We start from the raw sequence: 16,759 nt of genomic DNA on the forward strand, positions 1-16,759 counted from the left end.
CCTAATGGTGATGTAGTTTTTGATCTGGGAAGGAAATGATAGGGACAGGTTTTCAAGGTTCGCTGAGGTGTGATAATTATATTTCAGGGCAGGGGTCATAGAGCGTGTTCCGCCTTTCTGTCTCCTCTCTCCCTCCGTACTGGACGGCCCGAGACCATTTCCGGGCTCCGGGTGTTCGGTATCGATCAGGCCCGGGGGCGCGGGAGCAGGTGGCTGCGGCGGGGCAGCGGGGCCGTCAGCCTGGTGCGCCGGGGCCAGTCTCCCGTTGCATTTGTCGCCGGTCCCTGCGCAGCGGCCCGCTCCCTCCTCCGGGCCCCCGCGCGCTGCCGGGTGGACTTTGCGCCGCGTCGGGCGCTGCTGCGGCTGCGGCTGCGGCTGCCGCGCGCGGGGCCGCGTTCGGGGCCGGCGGCGGCCGGGAAGCAGGCGGCGAGGGGCAGCCGGGACCCCGGCCCAACATGGCCGAAGTCAGCATCGACCAGTCCAAGCTGCCGGGAGTGAAGGAAGGTAGGGCCGGGGCGTGAGGCGCGCGCGGGGCCCTCCCCTCTCCCGGCTCGCGTCCCCTCCCGGCAGGGGCGGCGGCCCCCGGGGGGCGCCCACCCTGCGCCGGCCCTGCCCTGGCCCGGAGGGCTCCACGGTGGGACCTTGGGCAGGTCACCCAGGGTCTAAGCTTCAGTGTTTTCCTGTGTGGGCAGATGGCGGGGAGAGGGCAGCGCCGCCCTCATCAAGTGGTTGTGCGGCGGTGCGGGGTGAAGACCGGAGCCCTCCGCGAGCGCGGGGCGCCGGGTCGGGCGGACTCGTCGGGGTTCCTGAAAATCCAGGCCCGGCCTCGCTGGCTTGAAGGCTCGGGAGTGGGGAGGGGTGGACACTCCGTGCCTTGTGGAGCCTGCCTTTGTTTTGAAACTTGACTCTTTCCCTCCTTCTCGCTCCTTTCCCCAGCCCAGCGTCTGGCTGGCTGCCTTTCCCACCTTCCCCAAGGTTTAAAAGTTTAGCGTTGGGCACTGCCCAGCGCGGCGGGTGGACGGGAAGCTGCTCTAAGCATTTTCTTACAGAAAGCACCGAGCGAGGGGGAGCAGGGGACTGACTCGATGACCTTGATGTGTGTTTTTTTGTGTGTGTGTTTTTTTAATGGCTCCCTATACTGATGTCCGGGAAAATAAAGCTTGATTAGTACTGGTCTGGCTTGGCTTACCAGCAAAGAGCCTTTTGACTTCTCTTCCCGTTTTCATGGGCTCCCCCAAGACCTCGCATGCTTTATTGAGATCTTGGGTGCTGGATCACCTTAACCTTAAGTTGTCTTTAGATATTCTTTGGTCCTAGAAGGCATAGAAGTCCCAGCGTACTATCCAGGTTTGCAAAGGTTGTCCTTATCGTGGCTGTCGTTTATTTCAACTGAATATTGTGGCCTGAGGTGTCTTGGGAATGTGGAATTGAAAATAAGAATCTTTGCTGTCTTGAAACTGCGTGGTTTTTTTTGTTTTTTTTTTTTTTTCTGACTTGATTTGACTCAAATGGTCTTGTGGATGCTCAGGTCAACCCCCAAATCCCAAGGAAGCCTGACTACTTTCTTTCCCAGAGATCGAAATATTAGCACACAAAGTCACTGATTTTATGTGGAAATTTTAATGGGGCTGGGCCTGGGCATGTCCTTTTGTTCCTGAAGGATATTAAGAGTTTAGGCCTGAAATCTTAACAGTAGTAGTTTTCAACCTTTCAGTTCCCAGCCTGGCTTTGGTGAAGATTATGGCATTCACATGTAAATGTAGTTTTCACAGCACTGTTAAGACTAGGGAGCCTGAGTGATAGATAGGAAAGGCAAATCTGCACTCTGGAAGTCCTAGTTTTTGAGATTTTCTGCTTGTCTTTGGGGAGGGGGGGAGTGAGAGAGAGAGAGAGAGATCTCTGCTTTAAGGTTAAGTGACCCTTGTGTAGTGTGTGGTGCTTCCTTGAGGATGGGTGATGACTAGAATGAGAATTGGAGTTCATACACAACCTTAACATATAAAGTGTTAGTCATATAGTGTTGTGATTTTGTCCAGCTCCCTCTACATGTCAGTGACCTGGAACAAACTTGAAACATACTTTATGTGTATACATTTGTATTACTCTTAGATTTTCTGGTTTCTAACCAAGACATGAATGATTTATTTTAGTATGTTTGTTCTCAAGGGCTTCAACACTTTCCATCTAAAAATACAAGATTTTTCTATTGCTAAACTGTGGGGTTTTCACACATTCAAATTGCCTTTCACTTCACATGTGGTATTTGGCAACCCAGTTTACGTAATATGATAAAGTGGTAAGGAAATTTAGTGTGACTCTTTCATTAAGTTAGAATTCAATATTGATTGGTTTTGAAGATGGTCAGAAATTGTTGAGAAGATCATGGTCTTTGTAAGAATCTGACTTTTCTGGTTCAAAGATCATCAAAGGAAATGATACATTATACTACCAACATCCTAATGGTGATGTAGTTTTTGATCTGGGAAGGATTCAAGTCTAATCAAGTGTATCTTTCTCTAATATAACTCGTAATTATGACCCAGTTACTCCCTAACGATGTCTTTGGACCCAAATTAAGGAGAATAAAGCTGGTGCCCATGACTGGTAAAACACACAAACATTCCAGACTGTTCTTAACACTGAAACTCCAACTCAGTTTGGAAAGGAAGTTCAGTAGTAATTCTGGCAGATTTTTAAACCCCATTTAAAAAAATCGAACTCCTCCACTTTTCTTTTTCCACCTAAACCTTTATGGTAGGTTTATCTACAATTACAATTTGGGATCATGGGGTAGATTACAATGGAGATTGAGAATAATAATGCAGTGGGTTTCTACCCCTTCCCACTGAGTTTTCTTTAGGTGGGGGTGGGGCGGGTGGGGCGCCCTGTAACCTTTTTTTGTGAACATTTCATCAGAGGTCATGGGTAGCAGCTGACATCAGGGAAAGGGAATTTGAAAAATGTCTTTTCTAGGTTAAAATCAGTGCTGGCTTACTTAGTTTTAAGGCGCTCAAAGATATTCATCATTTGGACAGACCTCTAAAAAAACAAACTAGGGCAGTATTTTTATCTAGGGAATCTCCTGAAAAAAGACACAAAGGGACACATTTAAGTTCATATGTAGGTGAAAAGAATTAAGTCTAAATGTTAACACACATTATTTCTGGCTTAAAAAGCATGTTTGGAACATCTGCATACTTTTTGTAATGGAAATACTTTTGCCAGTGTTTAGGAAAAATACTTTATTTCTTCCGAAATATTTGCGGTTCCATGCAACAAGATTTGAAATAATTTCTAGCCATTTTTAATACATATATTATGTATAACGCAAATGCATCATGCAATATGTGAATGTTAGACAAAGATATAGTCAGGTTCCAACAATATTCTGAAAGCTTCTTAGTTTAGATCAGAGCTCGGAATATATTTTTTCTAAAAATGAGCACTTCATCAGTTAACAAAGTTAGGTTTTTGGTTAATTTTAGCTTCATGCTGAGTTTTCTTTCTGAAACAACTATCCCTACTCCCCACTTGTTCTTTTTGTTCTCTGCAGTCAGATTCCCACATCACTACTTAATTTGAATTGCTCTCTTATCACTGTAACCTTGCCTATTCCCCCATCTAACTGTGGTTTCCCATTTTCTTAAACTTTTGGTTTCAGAGCATTAGCCTGCCCATTAAAGCCATACCTAGACCTTTTAAAACTTTAACTCCTGCAATTTCCTCCACTTTTAGCCATCTAGCAGCTATATTTCAATTCTCTCATCTTCTCCCAGTGCCAACCTTCGTTTTTCTTTCCTCACAGCAGTAATGAATTTTATTATGTATTTGGTATTCTTACAGTTCTTCAGATGGAAGATTCCACCAACTCCTAAGTTAAGAGTGTGTGTGCGCGCGCGCTCATGCACACACTTAGCATCTGAAATCGGTTCAGTTAGTAGTGACTTATTTCTTGAAGTAAAGGTAGAGCTAGCTATTCTGAGAGCAAATCCTTTTTCTTTAGTGAGAGACAAAGGTTAATACATTTTCAGAAATAAACTAGAAAGCACTAATTCATTTTAGGTCCAGGAAACCCCAGTGACACAATAGGATAAATTAAATTTTACTTTCTATGTTGTACCTATCTATGTTGAATGAATTCTATAATTCTATAAAACCCAGAACTTTAAGCGGAAAGATACCATATTAAGTCTGCTGCAATAAGATAACCAAGTAGCCCATGAGGATCTAAAGCATATCACATGCACCCTAGGCATCTAATGTGATGGTGGTCTGTGAGATGTACATTATCTGTCTCCAGGGCAAACTCCCTTTTTCTTTTCTTCAGAATTCCACAGATTTTTTTTTTGGTGGTTGGTTTTTAATCAGACCATGACTGAATCTCCTTGAGTTGGAGGTTTGTGTCTTACCTCTTTTTTACCCTCATTTGGCGGCAGGTTTTTTACTTAGCCAGCAAATGTTCAGCAAATGGTTGAATGTGTGAATGAATGAGTCAGTGCATTAATGGATGCTCCCTGTTGGTTCACGATTCCTATCTTTGGCATAATTATTTCATAGTCCTTCTCAGAGTAGAAGCCTTAAAGGGCAGCGATAATGCCTTTTAACCCTGGGTATCACATACTCGTATAATGCCAGTATTAAATTTATAAAAACTTTCTTTTCTAATGTTTATTTTCTCATAGGTGCACATTATAAATAGACTTCATCCAACACAGATAGATATAACATAGAAAGTAAAAAAAAAAAACCAAGTAATTCCATGCTCTTCCTTCTGGCCTTGGAGGTCAATCATTATTAAGGGTAAAATTTTGGTAAAAACATTTCTAAAATACTATTTTGTGGTTTTGATTTTTATTTGAGTACAAGCTTAATTTTTTTACTTAACTGCAGAGCAACATCACACAACTGACAGCTGGGAAGAACATATTTAAAAACAAAACAAAAACAACAGTTTATATGCTGTGTGCCACTTATTGAGGGGAGGGTACTTTCACAATAAAAAATGCCCTGTAGTGCATGGGCATGATCTTCACGGTGGTAGACAGGCAGTCCTATAGAGTTCGAGGAGTTGTAAATAAAACCCTCTAAATTTCACATATGGAGCCAAAATGCCTCTCTCACAAAGGAGAAAAAAATCTTTCAGTTTTCTTCAATATATATGTATGCAGTACTTTATTAAATGAATCAGTGATTTAAAAAATGGATATAGCTGTTATTTGCAAAATAAAATTGATTATTTTAATAAGCATTTCTGAAATCATTAAACATTTTTGGTTTTGTTTGTTTTGTTTTAACAGGTACTTAAAAGAATTCTCCCCTGTGGGAAACTGTAGAGTTAATTGATATTTTAATAAAGGATCTCAGAGGAGAAAGCATTAAAAAATACTGATCTAGACCAACCTCTCATTTTTCCAGATGAAAACCTGAGGGCCATGCGGGAGAAGTGAGTTGTACCAAACTACTGAGTCTAAGTGTTATAGCTAGGAATTGGCACACTGGGCCTAGAATTAGAAAAGTTTAAAACCGCATATTTACACAGTCCAGCCTCCCCACCTTCCTCCTTTCCTACTTTGCCCTTGCTCACTTCATCCCTCCTTGCCCTCCGCTCTGCTCTGTCACTTCCTTTTTTCCCTCCCCCTCGTATTCTTTCTTTTAAATTATTCCGGAGATACCTAAGAGCCATTCCTGATGTGTTTCATTAATACTGTCTCAAATGTTTAAAAGTATAATGAAAATAATGACGAAACAATTTCAGATTTTCTGGTTATTTTAGGGATAATGTTTGATATGAAAGTTAATGAGTTAGCATAGGTTTTATTGTAGTTCTAATTAAAAACACTTTTTAGCAAATGAGTTACTGGGCGAACTACAGGAGGTTACAATCCTGCCTCAGTGTTTTTTCCACCTAAACAATGCATTTCTTCTCTAGTATACTCAGCCTAAAGGGACTAATGTTTAAAGACTTGGACACTTTAAGATTACACATATTAGGGAAATGAACTCAAAGCAAGCCCTAGGTTATGTTTTTTTCCTTAGCTCTTATCTCAGTAAAAACATGGGAGTTTTTATTGAGATAAATGAATTTTGCTTCAGTAACAAAAAGCAGCATAGTTTTCTACCTACCTGTCCTGAAGAAAGCAGTTAGAGATACCACAAACTTAAGTAAACTCTGCTTGAAATCCCACTTCTCTAAGTACAGGAGCATGTTTTAAAATGAACTACCCTGACTTATGGGGGTAAAAAACAAACCCTATCACAGCAGTAATTGCAATTTCAAAAGTAGCTATTGGAAGGGCTTTGGGAGTAATAGTTTTAACTGATAACCCATTTAAAGGTGTCCTGTGCTTCAAAACTGTAAAATCAGGGTACCCTAGATCTTGGATAAGACCTACAAAAGATAATTGGTTTTTGTATTCACAAGGACCTTGGGGATTATTTAGACCATTTATTCCCAGATGTCTGAATATAGAAACCAGTGTAATGATGTTCCTAGATATTACTTTTAAAAGGATATGACAAACACACAAAAGAACTATTTATGCCATTATTTCATTAAAAAAACACACACATTAAGATTTGCAGCAACATGGATGGACCTCGAGGACATGATGCTAAGTATTAATAAATCAGAGAAAGATCAAGTATGATCTCTACTGTATGTGGAATCTAATACATACATACATATATACATAAATAACCAAGCTCATAGAGACGGAGAACTGGTGGTTGCCAGGTGGGGGTGTGAGAAATGGTTGATCTGTTTTTTGTTTTTTTTTTTAGTTTAAATAAATTGGAAAAAGCCCGCAATTTTATGTTTTAAAATATTAATTTATTTCTGTGATTACAAAACAATATGTATATATTGCAGAAAATTTAGACTAGTATAAAGAAGAAGTTTAAAATAACCCAGAATCCACCGTGGGGTGAGGGTGGAGGTGGTCTTCACCGATGGCCTCATGACGCCTTTGTGTCGTCCCCGCTCCTTGAACTTGGGCCGGCTCTGTGACTTGTTTTAGGCAGTAAGAAATAGTGGAAGTGATGCAGCGTGACTTCCCAGGCTCCGTCACCAGGAGCCCTGTGGTTTCAGCCTGGGTCTTTGGAAACACTTGTTCTTGGCTAGCTCCCTCACGGAATCCAGCTGCCATGCTCGGCAAAGCCAAACCCCAGGGAGCGCCCACATGAAAGTGCTCTGGCTGAACAGCCCCCGCTGAGCTCTCTGCCGACAGCTAGTCAACTACGAGCCATATATGTACTAGGGACGTCCAGCCTGGCTGAGCCTTAGGCGACTGCAGCCTCAGCTGCCATGTTCTGGTGTCCACATCAGAGACCCCATGTGAGGACCGCTCAGCTAAGCCCAGCTGACCCTCAGAACCATGAGGAATGATCATAACCTGGTTTAAGCCACCGAGTTTTGTGGTGGTTTGTTATGCAGACACAGATTATTGGGACGGATATGGGCTAATTTCAAAGTAAACCCGTTTACAGGGAGCATGTTGAGGCAGAAGAGCTCAGACTAGGGCCAGGTAGGCCTGACGCGTGTTGCTGCTTGGTCACCCACTGGCTCAGTGACCTTAGACAAGTTACTCAGCTACTGTGAACCTTAGTTTTCTCTATTGGATAAATGGAAGTTGGGAGATTTAAAAGTATTCCAGTGACTGGTACAGAGTAGTACTAAGTAAATATTGGTTTTCATTACACACACACACACACACACACACACACACGCACACGCACACGCACACGCACACAGAGATAATGTTGGTATGCATATGACGGTAACTATACATTGTCATAAAGAGAGTGAAAACTTTCTAATAAACCAGAACCAGTATATAAGCAGTGTTGTTTTTTTATAAATCAAATTCATTGATGTATGATTTACATACAGTAAAAATTCATCCTTAATATATAGTTCTGGGTTTTGACAAATGTATTGAGTCTTGTAACCACAACAACAATCAAGATATAGAACAGTTACATAACCCCCAAACTTCTTTTCACCACCCTGGAAGGCCACTGATGTTTCCTGCCCCTATAGTTTTGCCTGTGCAAACATGTCATATTTTTGTAGTGACTTTTAAAATATAGACATATATTCTGATTTTTTTCTTTATTTTTAAGAAGACAAAATTTACACTTCATATACATTTCCAGGGACATCAAAATCAATTACCTAGGTAGAGAAATCTTATGTAAAATAAAAGTATGCCATATACCAACTCTGGATAAGGTTCTGTTGGGCTTCCATGAGGGAAGTGCATGAGTAAACAGATTCAGCTTTTTAAAAAAAGTTTGCTTATGACTTTTAGCTTATTATTACTGGCTCTCTACAAAGCCTGTTATTGACATTTGTATGCGTGAAGTGTCACTTTGTCTTCTTGGAAACTTGTATCAGAAGTACCTAGGCTGATTTACCCCTAAATTTTGAAACTAATCGTGGGTGATGAGCATTTCCGGCCCTGATACAGCTCCTCAATGACCAAATCCTGGGGGAGCCTCCACTGGACTTTTTTGGCTTTTATTTTCCTAATGAGTCATCAAGGCTGAGTCACTTTCCATTAACTTGACTCCAGGACTTTTAACTGCATGCAGTAAAAATGTGAACAACTTATAAGGAGATCTTTCTATAAGGAGATCTTTTGCTCTTCACTGCCTCACCATCCAGAACAAAATTTGTTTTCTTTATTGACTAGAGGAATCCATGATTTACTTTAAATATTATATTCACTAAGTTTTGAGTAGCATCTCCCTACCAAATACTTTAAAATATTAACTTTTTTTTGTTTTTCTTCGTATTTTGAGGTTCTGTAAAATACAGAATGTCAGGGTTGGCAAATACTGTCAAAGAGTCATTTGGGAAACCTCAAGTCCAGAAAGAGAAAAAACTCAATTAATATCCTCGTCTTCCCATCTGTACATCTTGAGTTTGGCCTAACATCTAGGTCAGCAGGTATTTTGGAAAGGGCTGTTCACTCTCAGTGCCTGCAGTTACAGGTCTCTCTCTGGCTTTGTTTGCAGACAGCTTCTTATCCTGTCAGCAATTGCCGGATTCTGACCTAACATGTCCACTTATGTTGTTTTCCCAGGTTTCCATGGTCAGACCTCATGATTTCAAATTAGGCTTTAGTGCACCCACAAAGCATTTCTCCTTTTCTTTTATAGTTATCCTTCAAAGCTCAACTTTGAAAGAGCTGATCTTTGAAAGATCATTTTGGCTCTGTGTGTATGTTGGAGGGCACAGACTGGAGGTTTAGAAAATGGTTCGAGGGCTGTTGCTAGACTCCGCTTTACCATGCTTTTCACATCCCTGAATTCCAGGAAGTTGGTTTCAGTGGCACTTAAGTTCCCAAAGTGAGATAACTACTGAGGATTAAATGCAGGGTTATTAAATAATTTATAGGCCAAACCCGGATACTATGTGAGTAAAAAGGGTGATTCAGATAATTTCACTGGAATAGTTATACACTGGTGACCATACAGCTGAAGGAGACATTGTTGAAATGCCACAGGCCGTTGGATATGCAATGTGAAGCTTGCACTGGCACCTAAATCCTACAGGCACCGATCTCTTGTAGACTGCCTTGGGGCTCTAATTTGTTCTCTATTTCATAATTGATTACTGAATCAATTATGGCTTTTATTTAGCTATTCATATTTGGGTTTATCAAAATTCTATTTTTATTTATTAGTGGGTTTTCTTTTTGTTCCCTATTTATGGGGACATATATTCTCCAGCCCCTGCCCCAAATATATTCCCCCCAAATGTGGGAGCAAATATTGAAAAGACTTGTGCAATTGAAAGGAGGTAAGAAATGCACACATTTCTGATTCCTACTTACTTGGCAGTATGAAATATAACTCATTTTTTTTTCATTTTAAATAGAGTAGGAGGCTACCTTTTTACTGTATACGTTTCTACTGTGCATCTTTTCAGAAACTGAGCTCCTCCTAGAATTGTTTTACAGTATTTTCTGTAGTTTACTGATGATACGTTAAATAACACATCCACGTTGAAATGAAGCTTGTATATAGTATAAAATTTAACTTTAGCAGACTGATTTCTTTGTAAAGGGAAGTGTTTTTAACCTAGACTTGTAAAATCTGGTTTCATATCTTCTTTTTACTACTTATTAGCTGTAAGGACTCAGAAAATACTCAGTGTTTCTGAGCTTCAGTTTCCTTATCTGTTTATTGGAGATAATATTTACTATGCCTAATACAGGCTCTTGCGATGAGAGTTAACTGGAGAAATGGATATGAAAACCTTTTGTGAAACACAGTGGTATAATTCAGTTTCTTGATATTGCTGTTCAAGTTGCCCTGTCATACTCCTACTTTTCCTTCTTCCAGATTGTTTCTGTGGCTCCTGATGCTCTGCCTGGAATTTCCTTCTATACTAGTCACCCTACCCCTTCCTGGCCTCGCGTGAATGCTCATTGTCTGTTAAGCCTATCCTGCTTCTCTCCTGTGTGTGTCTTAACCCGCTTTCAAATACTTCCTTAGCAGCATGTCTTATTCTCTGAATTGGTCTGCTAGTTCTCTGTCAGGCACACTGGTAGCTGACTGATCTCAGTATTTCCTGGGGATCCTTACACATAGGAAATACCCCAGAAAACTTGTCTGGCTCTCTGACAGCCTTTCTCCGTGGGGCAGCTGACCTGAGCTAACCGAACTAACAGCACTAGAATAAGAGCTATGATCATGTGCATGAATTCACTAAGGCAGAAATAGAGGACTAGGAGCAAGTCACTTTTACTTTTTATTGTATGACTTTTTCCCATTTCTGAAATTTCTGTAAGCGGTTGATGGGTGTTGAGCTTAACTCAAGTCTTAAATGCCTAGTCTCCTTTGAAGACAATGATCTTATCTGTTTATGGATTGATTTTAATTTTGGAAGACCCTGGTACTGTGTGCACATTTCCAAGGACAGTGAAATGGTGTAATTTTGTCACTGTTGCTAGATCTGGTTATTTTCTTAGATGGGGTTGGGATGCATTCAGAGCTTTTATGTTTACTATTTTCTCCTTTAGATCTATTTTTAGACAAAGGGGACAAGGTTTGTCTAAAGTTTTAATGAAACTGATCAAACATAACATGTATTTTTAAGTTCTTGATTATAAGGTGAGCTAATTGTGAAGAATCAGAAAGTTTTGGGTTGGAAACTAAAAAGATGAATGTACAGATTGCAAAGTGGGAATGGCTTATGATCAAAAGAGTGGGAAAACAGCAAAAGATTCAGCTCAAGAGTTTTTCATTTGGAGATGGATATGTTTAATTTTTACTCATTTTAGAATAGTTTTCTAAATTTGGGCACGCTAGTCTTCTTTCAGCTTCATATGGTATGTTAGAGTTTAACACAGCTTTAAAAACATACAGAGCTACAACAGATTTATACCTCTAGATAGATATATCTTTTTTTTTAAATAATCAAAATAGTTTTGACTTTAAAAAACAAGGGAGGCAAATGAACCCTCTGGAGCAGAAAGGCCTTTGGGCAGGTTGTCTTCCTGTTCACGGATATAGGCTGCCTCTGATTTTCTTTCACTTCCCCTGCAGGAGAATTACATGGTAATAACCAAGTACACTTAGGATGCACTAAAGCCAGTTTCAGTAGCTGTACATTGAGAAATCCAACTTCAATAATTTGACGATCTTCAGGAAGCCTTCTGAATATGGAAGGTATTCACCTTCCCAGGTTGTACTCTGATCATCTGGCCCCAGGTAAACCTTTTAGTACATGGCACAGTCTACATTTGTATTCGTTAGACAGTAAGTGACTGATAACAAGGTCTCATTTTACCCTGATGCTGAAAGCTGTATGAGAATTGCTAGCTGAAAACAGGAAAAGTCTGATACCTTTGTATAAGGTATCAGATTGAACGAAAAGTTATTTTAAGATTTATTGGTGGTTAAAGCTACTACTATACAGGTGGACAGAAGCAGATGTTTGCCATTTTGTATGATAGAAATAGTAAAACAAACAGCAATAATGAAGAAAGCAGTATTTGGTGCAGGAGAAAGTTACTAGCACAACAGTCATCCTCTATGGATAGTCTTCCATATAGGCTGTGATTATAACATTTTAGATGATGTGCTTGTATCCAAGAGAGACATGTATATCATTATACTAAATCAACTACATTTCATACAACCCTATATTTAAGTTGAATGCATTCTTAAAGATATTTGGACTCTCGTTGCAGGCCAGGTCATTGAGGTTCTGATTTGGAAAGTGACTTATCAAAGGTCACTTGGCGAGCGGCTGACAGACAGAACTAAAATTCTGACAGGTATCTGGAATTAAGAATAGGGTTCTTTGTGCTTCAGCTTGCTACAATAAAGCCTTTATATTTCTATAAATTGGGTAAGAAATATCCACCTTTCTTACAGTAGACATACCAAAATGTCATTGTGGATTTGGCAGAAAGCTTTTACTAGAGCAGCTCAAAGAAAAGAAATCAGGAAAATTCATCTACGCATGCAGTATTTTTAATATACATGTTAATATGTTGTTTAGATTTTGACTGGCTATATACTTCTACTCAGTAGTCTATCTTCCTAACATTCTGGATGGTGATACTTTGATGATTCTTCTATATTTATAAACTGTAATTACATGATCTTCACATAGAATTCGACTTTGCTTTCTAATCCTGGACATTCACCTGAAAAAAGTTTGGAGTGATAGAGCTTATGAAACAGCCTAGACATACTGCTTTATCTTTAACTCAGGGCCACAAGATGCACATGAAGCATGTCCTCCCTCAGTTGGACATAAGAGGTTAGAACTATAGAAATTCCTTTTCAAGAAACATTTCCATACATTCGTAAGAGGAAGTGGTATTTGCATATACTATTATAGATTCTATACCAGGAAAGTAACTAGATCTGTGCTAATCAGTGACTTAGTGGAACCTGACTAAAGGAAATATTTAATAGAAAACAACTAATTATAAGAATTCATTAACTTGGATGATGCCAATAATAATAGGCTCACTCTATTGAATTTCCTCTTATTGAGTGACAGATGTTTTCTTTCGCCCTTTCCTTATGTAATTTAGTCACTGCAACATTTATCTCATTTTGTTTTTTAAGTTTAGGATTTTATTTGCTAGGGTGTCATTCGAGTTTTTGAAAGGGAAATGATGGAACGGGAATGAGTTCATAGGAGGCTGCATTGTGGAGTTGTTAAGGCAATATCACATCATGGTTAAGTATGCCAGCTCTGGAGTCTGACTTACTGAAGTCACTTCTTGACTCTGCCTGCCATTAGCAGTATCTTTTTTTTATTTAAATATTTTTCTATTTTCCAATTACAGTTGACATACAATATTATATTAGTTTCAGGTGTACAACACAGTGGTTGGACATTTATATAACTTACTAAGTAATCACCCCAGTAAGTCTGGCATCGACCTGACACCATACATAGTTATTACAATACTACTAACTGTATTCCTCATGCTATACTCTATATCCCCATGACTATTTTATAACTACCAATTTGTACTTCTTAATCCCCTGTCTCCTTTACCCATCATCCTGGTCCCGCCCCTCAGTCCAGCAGCCATCAAAATGCTCTCTGTATCTATGATCTTGTTCCTGTTTTGTTTGCTCTTTTATTCTGTTCTCTAGATTCCACATAAAAGGGAAATCATATGACATTTGTATTTCTCTGTCTGACTTACTCCACTTAGCATAGTACCTTCTAGGTCTATCCATCTTGTTGCATATGGCAATTTTTTTTATATGGCTGAGTAATATTTCATTGTATATATGTACCACCTCTTCTTTATCCATTCATCCATTGATGGACACCTAAGTTGCCTCCATATCTTGGCTATTGTAAATAATGCTGCAGTGAACATACAGATGTACACATCTGTATGTTTCTTTGGATAAATACCCTGAAGTGTGATTACTGGGTCCTTCTTTGTGAACCTTTGTTTCAAAGTCTGTTTTGTCTGGTGTAAGTACTGCTACTCCAGCTTTTTTTTCATTTCCATTTTCATGAAATGACTTTTTTCCAACCCTCTACATTCAATCTGTGTGTGTTTTTCAATCTGAAGTGAGTTTCTTGTAGGCAGCATGTGTAAGGGTTTTGTTTTCCTATCCATTCAGCTACCCTCTGTCTTTTAATTACAGCATTTAATCCATTTACATTTAAAGTAATTGTTGACAGAAATATAGTTATTACCATCTTATTCATATTTTTTATCTTCTCTGTCACCTTTTTCTTCTTTGTCGTCTCTGTTTTCTCTGTCTTCTCTATCTTCTCCTTCTTCAAGAAGCCCTTCTAAAATTTCTTGTAATACTGGTTTGGTGATGAAGAGCTGCTTTAGCTTTTTCTTGTCTGGGTAGCTCTTTATCTCTCCTTTGATTCTAAATGATAGCTTTGCTGGGTAGAGTAATCTTGGTGTAAATCCTTGCTTTTTGTCATTTTCTATATTTTGTTCCAATCCCTTCTGGCCTGCAAAGTTTCTGTTGAGAAATCAGCTGACAGTCTTATGGGAGCTCCATTGTAAGTAACTAACTGCTTTTCCCTTGCTGCTTTTAAGATTCTCTTTTTCTGTAACCCTTGGCATTTTAATTATGATATGTCTTGGTGTTGGCCTATCTGGGTTCACCTTGTTTGGGACTTCATGAGCTTCCTGGATTGTATATCTATTTCCTTCACCAGGTTAGGGAAGTTTTCCATCATTATTTCTTCAAATATGTTTTCAATTCCTTTCTCTCTTTCTTTTTGTTCCGATACTCCTATCATGCAGATGTTGGTACATTTGGTGTTCTAGAGGCTGCTTAAACTATCTTTTTTTTTTTAATTCTTTTTCTTTATGCTGTTCTGATAGTGTGTTTTCTGCTACCTTATTTTCCAAATTACTGATTTGATTCTGGGCTTCATCTGATCTAGTGTTGACTCCTTCTGGTATATTCTTAATTTCATTTATTGTATTCCGTATTTCTGACTGGTTCTTTTTTTATGTTTTTTAATCTTCATTTCTAATTGTCCTATCTCTTTGTTGAAGTTCTCACTGAGGTCATTGAGCATTTTTATAACCAGTATTTTGAACTCTACGTCTGGTAGATTGCTTGTCTCCATTTTGTTTAGTTCTTTTTCTGGAGCTTTGTTCGTTTTTCATTTGGGACATGTTTCTTTGTCTCCCCATTTTGGCTGCCTCCCTGTATTTCTTTCTGTTTATTAGGTAGAACTGCTATGTCTCCTCGTCTTAATAGAGTGGCCTTATGTAGTTGGTATCCTGTGGCATCCAGTGATGTAGTCTCCCCGGTCACCCTAGTCAGGTATGCCAGGTATGTCCCTTGTGTGGGTTGTGTGTGCCCTCCTGTTGTAGTTGACCCTTGGTTGCTGTTTGCACATCAGTGGGAGGGATTGACCCTCAGGCTGATTGGTTGTGAGGACGGGCCATGACTACAGTGAAGGAGCTGTTGGGCAAAGTCTGAATCTACAGAGAAGGAATTCCTTTAGCAGGACTCTGGTGCCTGCCTATTCTGCCCTTTGGGTGTGTGTTTTGTGAAGGTGGCTAGGTGGTATTCTGGTGCGGTGTGAAGCTGTCTACTAAGTGTGTTGGTTCTAGGGTCTCTTGTGAGGGGCTGTGTTGCAGTCCAAGGTCAGCCGCTGCCTGTGCCATGCCCAGTGCTACTTGGTAGGAGCTACAAAGTGATCTCCAGGTGATTGCCACTTGCACTGGGCTTGGAGGAGTCTGGGAGAGGCTAAGTTGTGAAATTAGGCTGGCTGCCACTAGCGCCGGACTTGGCTGCTGCGTAAGAGGTACGGGGCAGGCCAGGGCCATATTCTGTTCGCTGGGGCTTTCAAAACTGGAGATTTTAGGAAAGTCCGCAGCATGAGCCAGGGCAGGACCTTTATATGGAAAAGCCCCCTGGAAATGGCTTGGGTGTGCCTGCAGGTTGGGTGGGGCAGGGTCTCCTGTAGTCACCAGAGCGGGGAGACTGGTTTTAGCCCCGTTGATGGAGACTCAGGTATGTGGGTGCGGTGGGGGGAGGTCTCAACAAAGGAGCAAAATAGCATCTGCCCGGACAGAGCTGGCCCTCCAGCCTTCGCACGGAAACCAGACAATACAGTTCCTCCCCTTACGTTCTTGGCGCCTTTCAAGCTGCTGTCCCAGTAATGGAGCCCAGAGTGAGTGAGTCTGTCAGCATGTAAGTCTGTGCATGGGCCCTTTAAGAGGAACACCTGGGACTCCAGTCACTTTTCGTCTCCCTCAGCCACATCTCTGCTGATTTTCACAGCCAGAAGTTATGGGGACCTCACAGCCAGAAGTGATGGGGAGTGTGGCGTGGGACTTTGACTCCTCACTCCTCAGCGGTACCTCTGTGGCCGAAATATCCCTCCCAAGTTTTAACCACCACACGAGGGTGTGGGACAAGCCGGTTCACATCTGCATCCTTCCTCCCAGTCTCATAGTGGCCTCTTGTGTATGTATGTCCTTAGTTATAGGAACTCTGTTCAGCTGGCATTCAGGCGATTCTCAGTGATGGTTGTTCTGTAGTTTAGTGTGGTTGTGAGAGGAGGGCAGTACAGCATTTATCTAGTTTGCCATCTTAACCAGAACTCTGTCAACATTTATCTCATTTTACGGATGAGGAACCTGAGACTCAAAGACATTATATAACTTGCCCAAAGTCTTTTGGCCTGTAAATAAGCAGTATTTGAAGACCAATCTATACAGTTGTTTTTTTCTCAGAAGTACTCTTCAAACAATATGCAAAATCAAAACCAACA

The 16,759-nt window shown here is 40.4% G+C and overlaps 1 protein-coding gene across 2 annotated transcripts in view; it reads left to right on the forward strand.

Moving 5' to 3' along the window:
* Window positions 1-115: 115 nt before the first annotated feature.
* The window catches only part of CCDC50 (coiled-coil domain containing 50), a 75,214-nt gene continuing 58,570 nt past the window's right edge, over window positions 116-16,759 (forward strand). The window contains exon 1 of one of the 2 annotated variants that reach the window (XM_019626145.1): window positions 116-504. In XM_019626145.1, coding sequence (XP_019481690.1) covers window positions 456-504 — 49 coding nt within the window. In that variant the 5' untranslated portion in view covers window positions 116-455. The remainder of the gene's footprint in view (window positions 505-16,759) is intronic. The other variant, XM_019626147.1, reaches the window with a different exon arrangement.

The sequence above is a fragment of the Hipposideros armiger genome, unplaced genomic scaffold, assembly GCF_001890085.2.
Source record: "Hipposideros armiger isolate ML-2016 unplaced genomic scaffold, ASM189008v1 scaffold_661, whole genome shotgun sequence".
Lineage (NCBI taxonomy): Eukaryota > Metazoa > Chordata > Mammalia > Chiroptera > Hipposideridae > Hipposideros > Hipposideros armiger.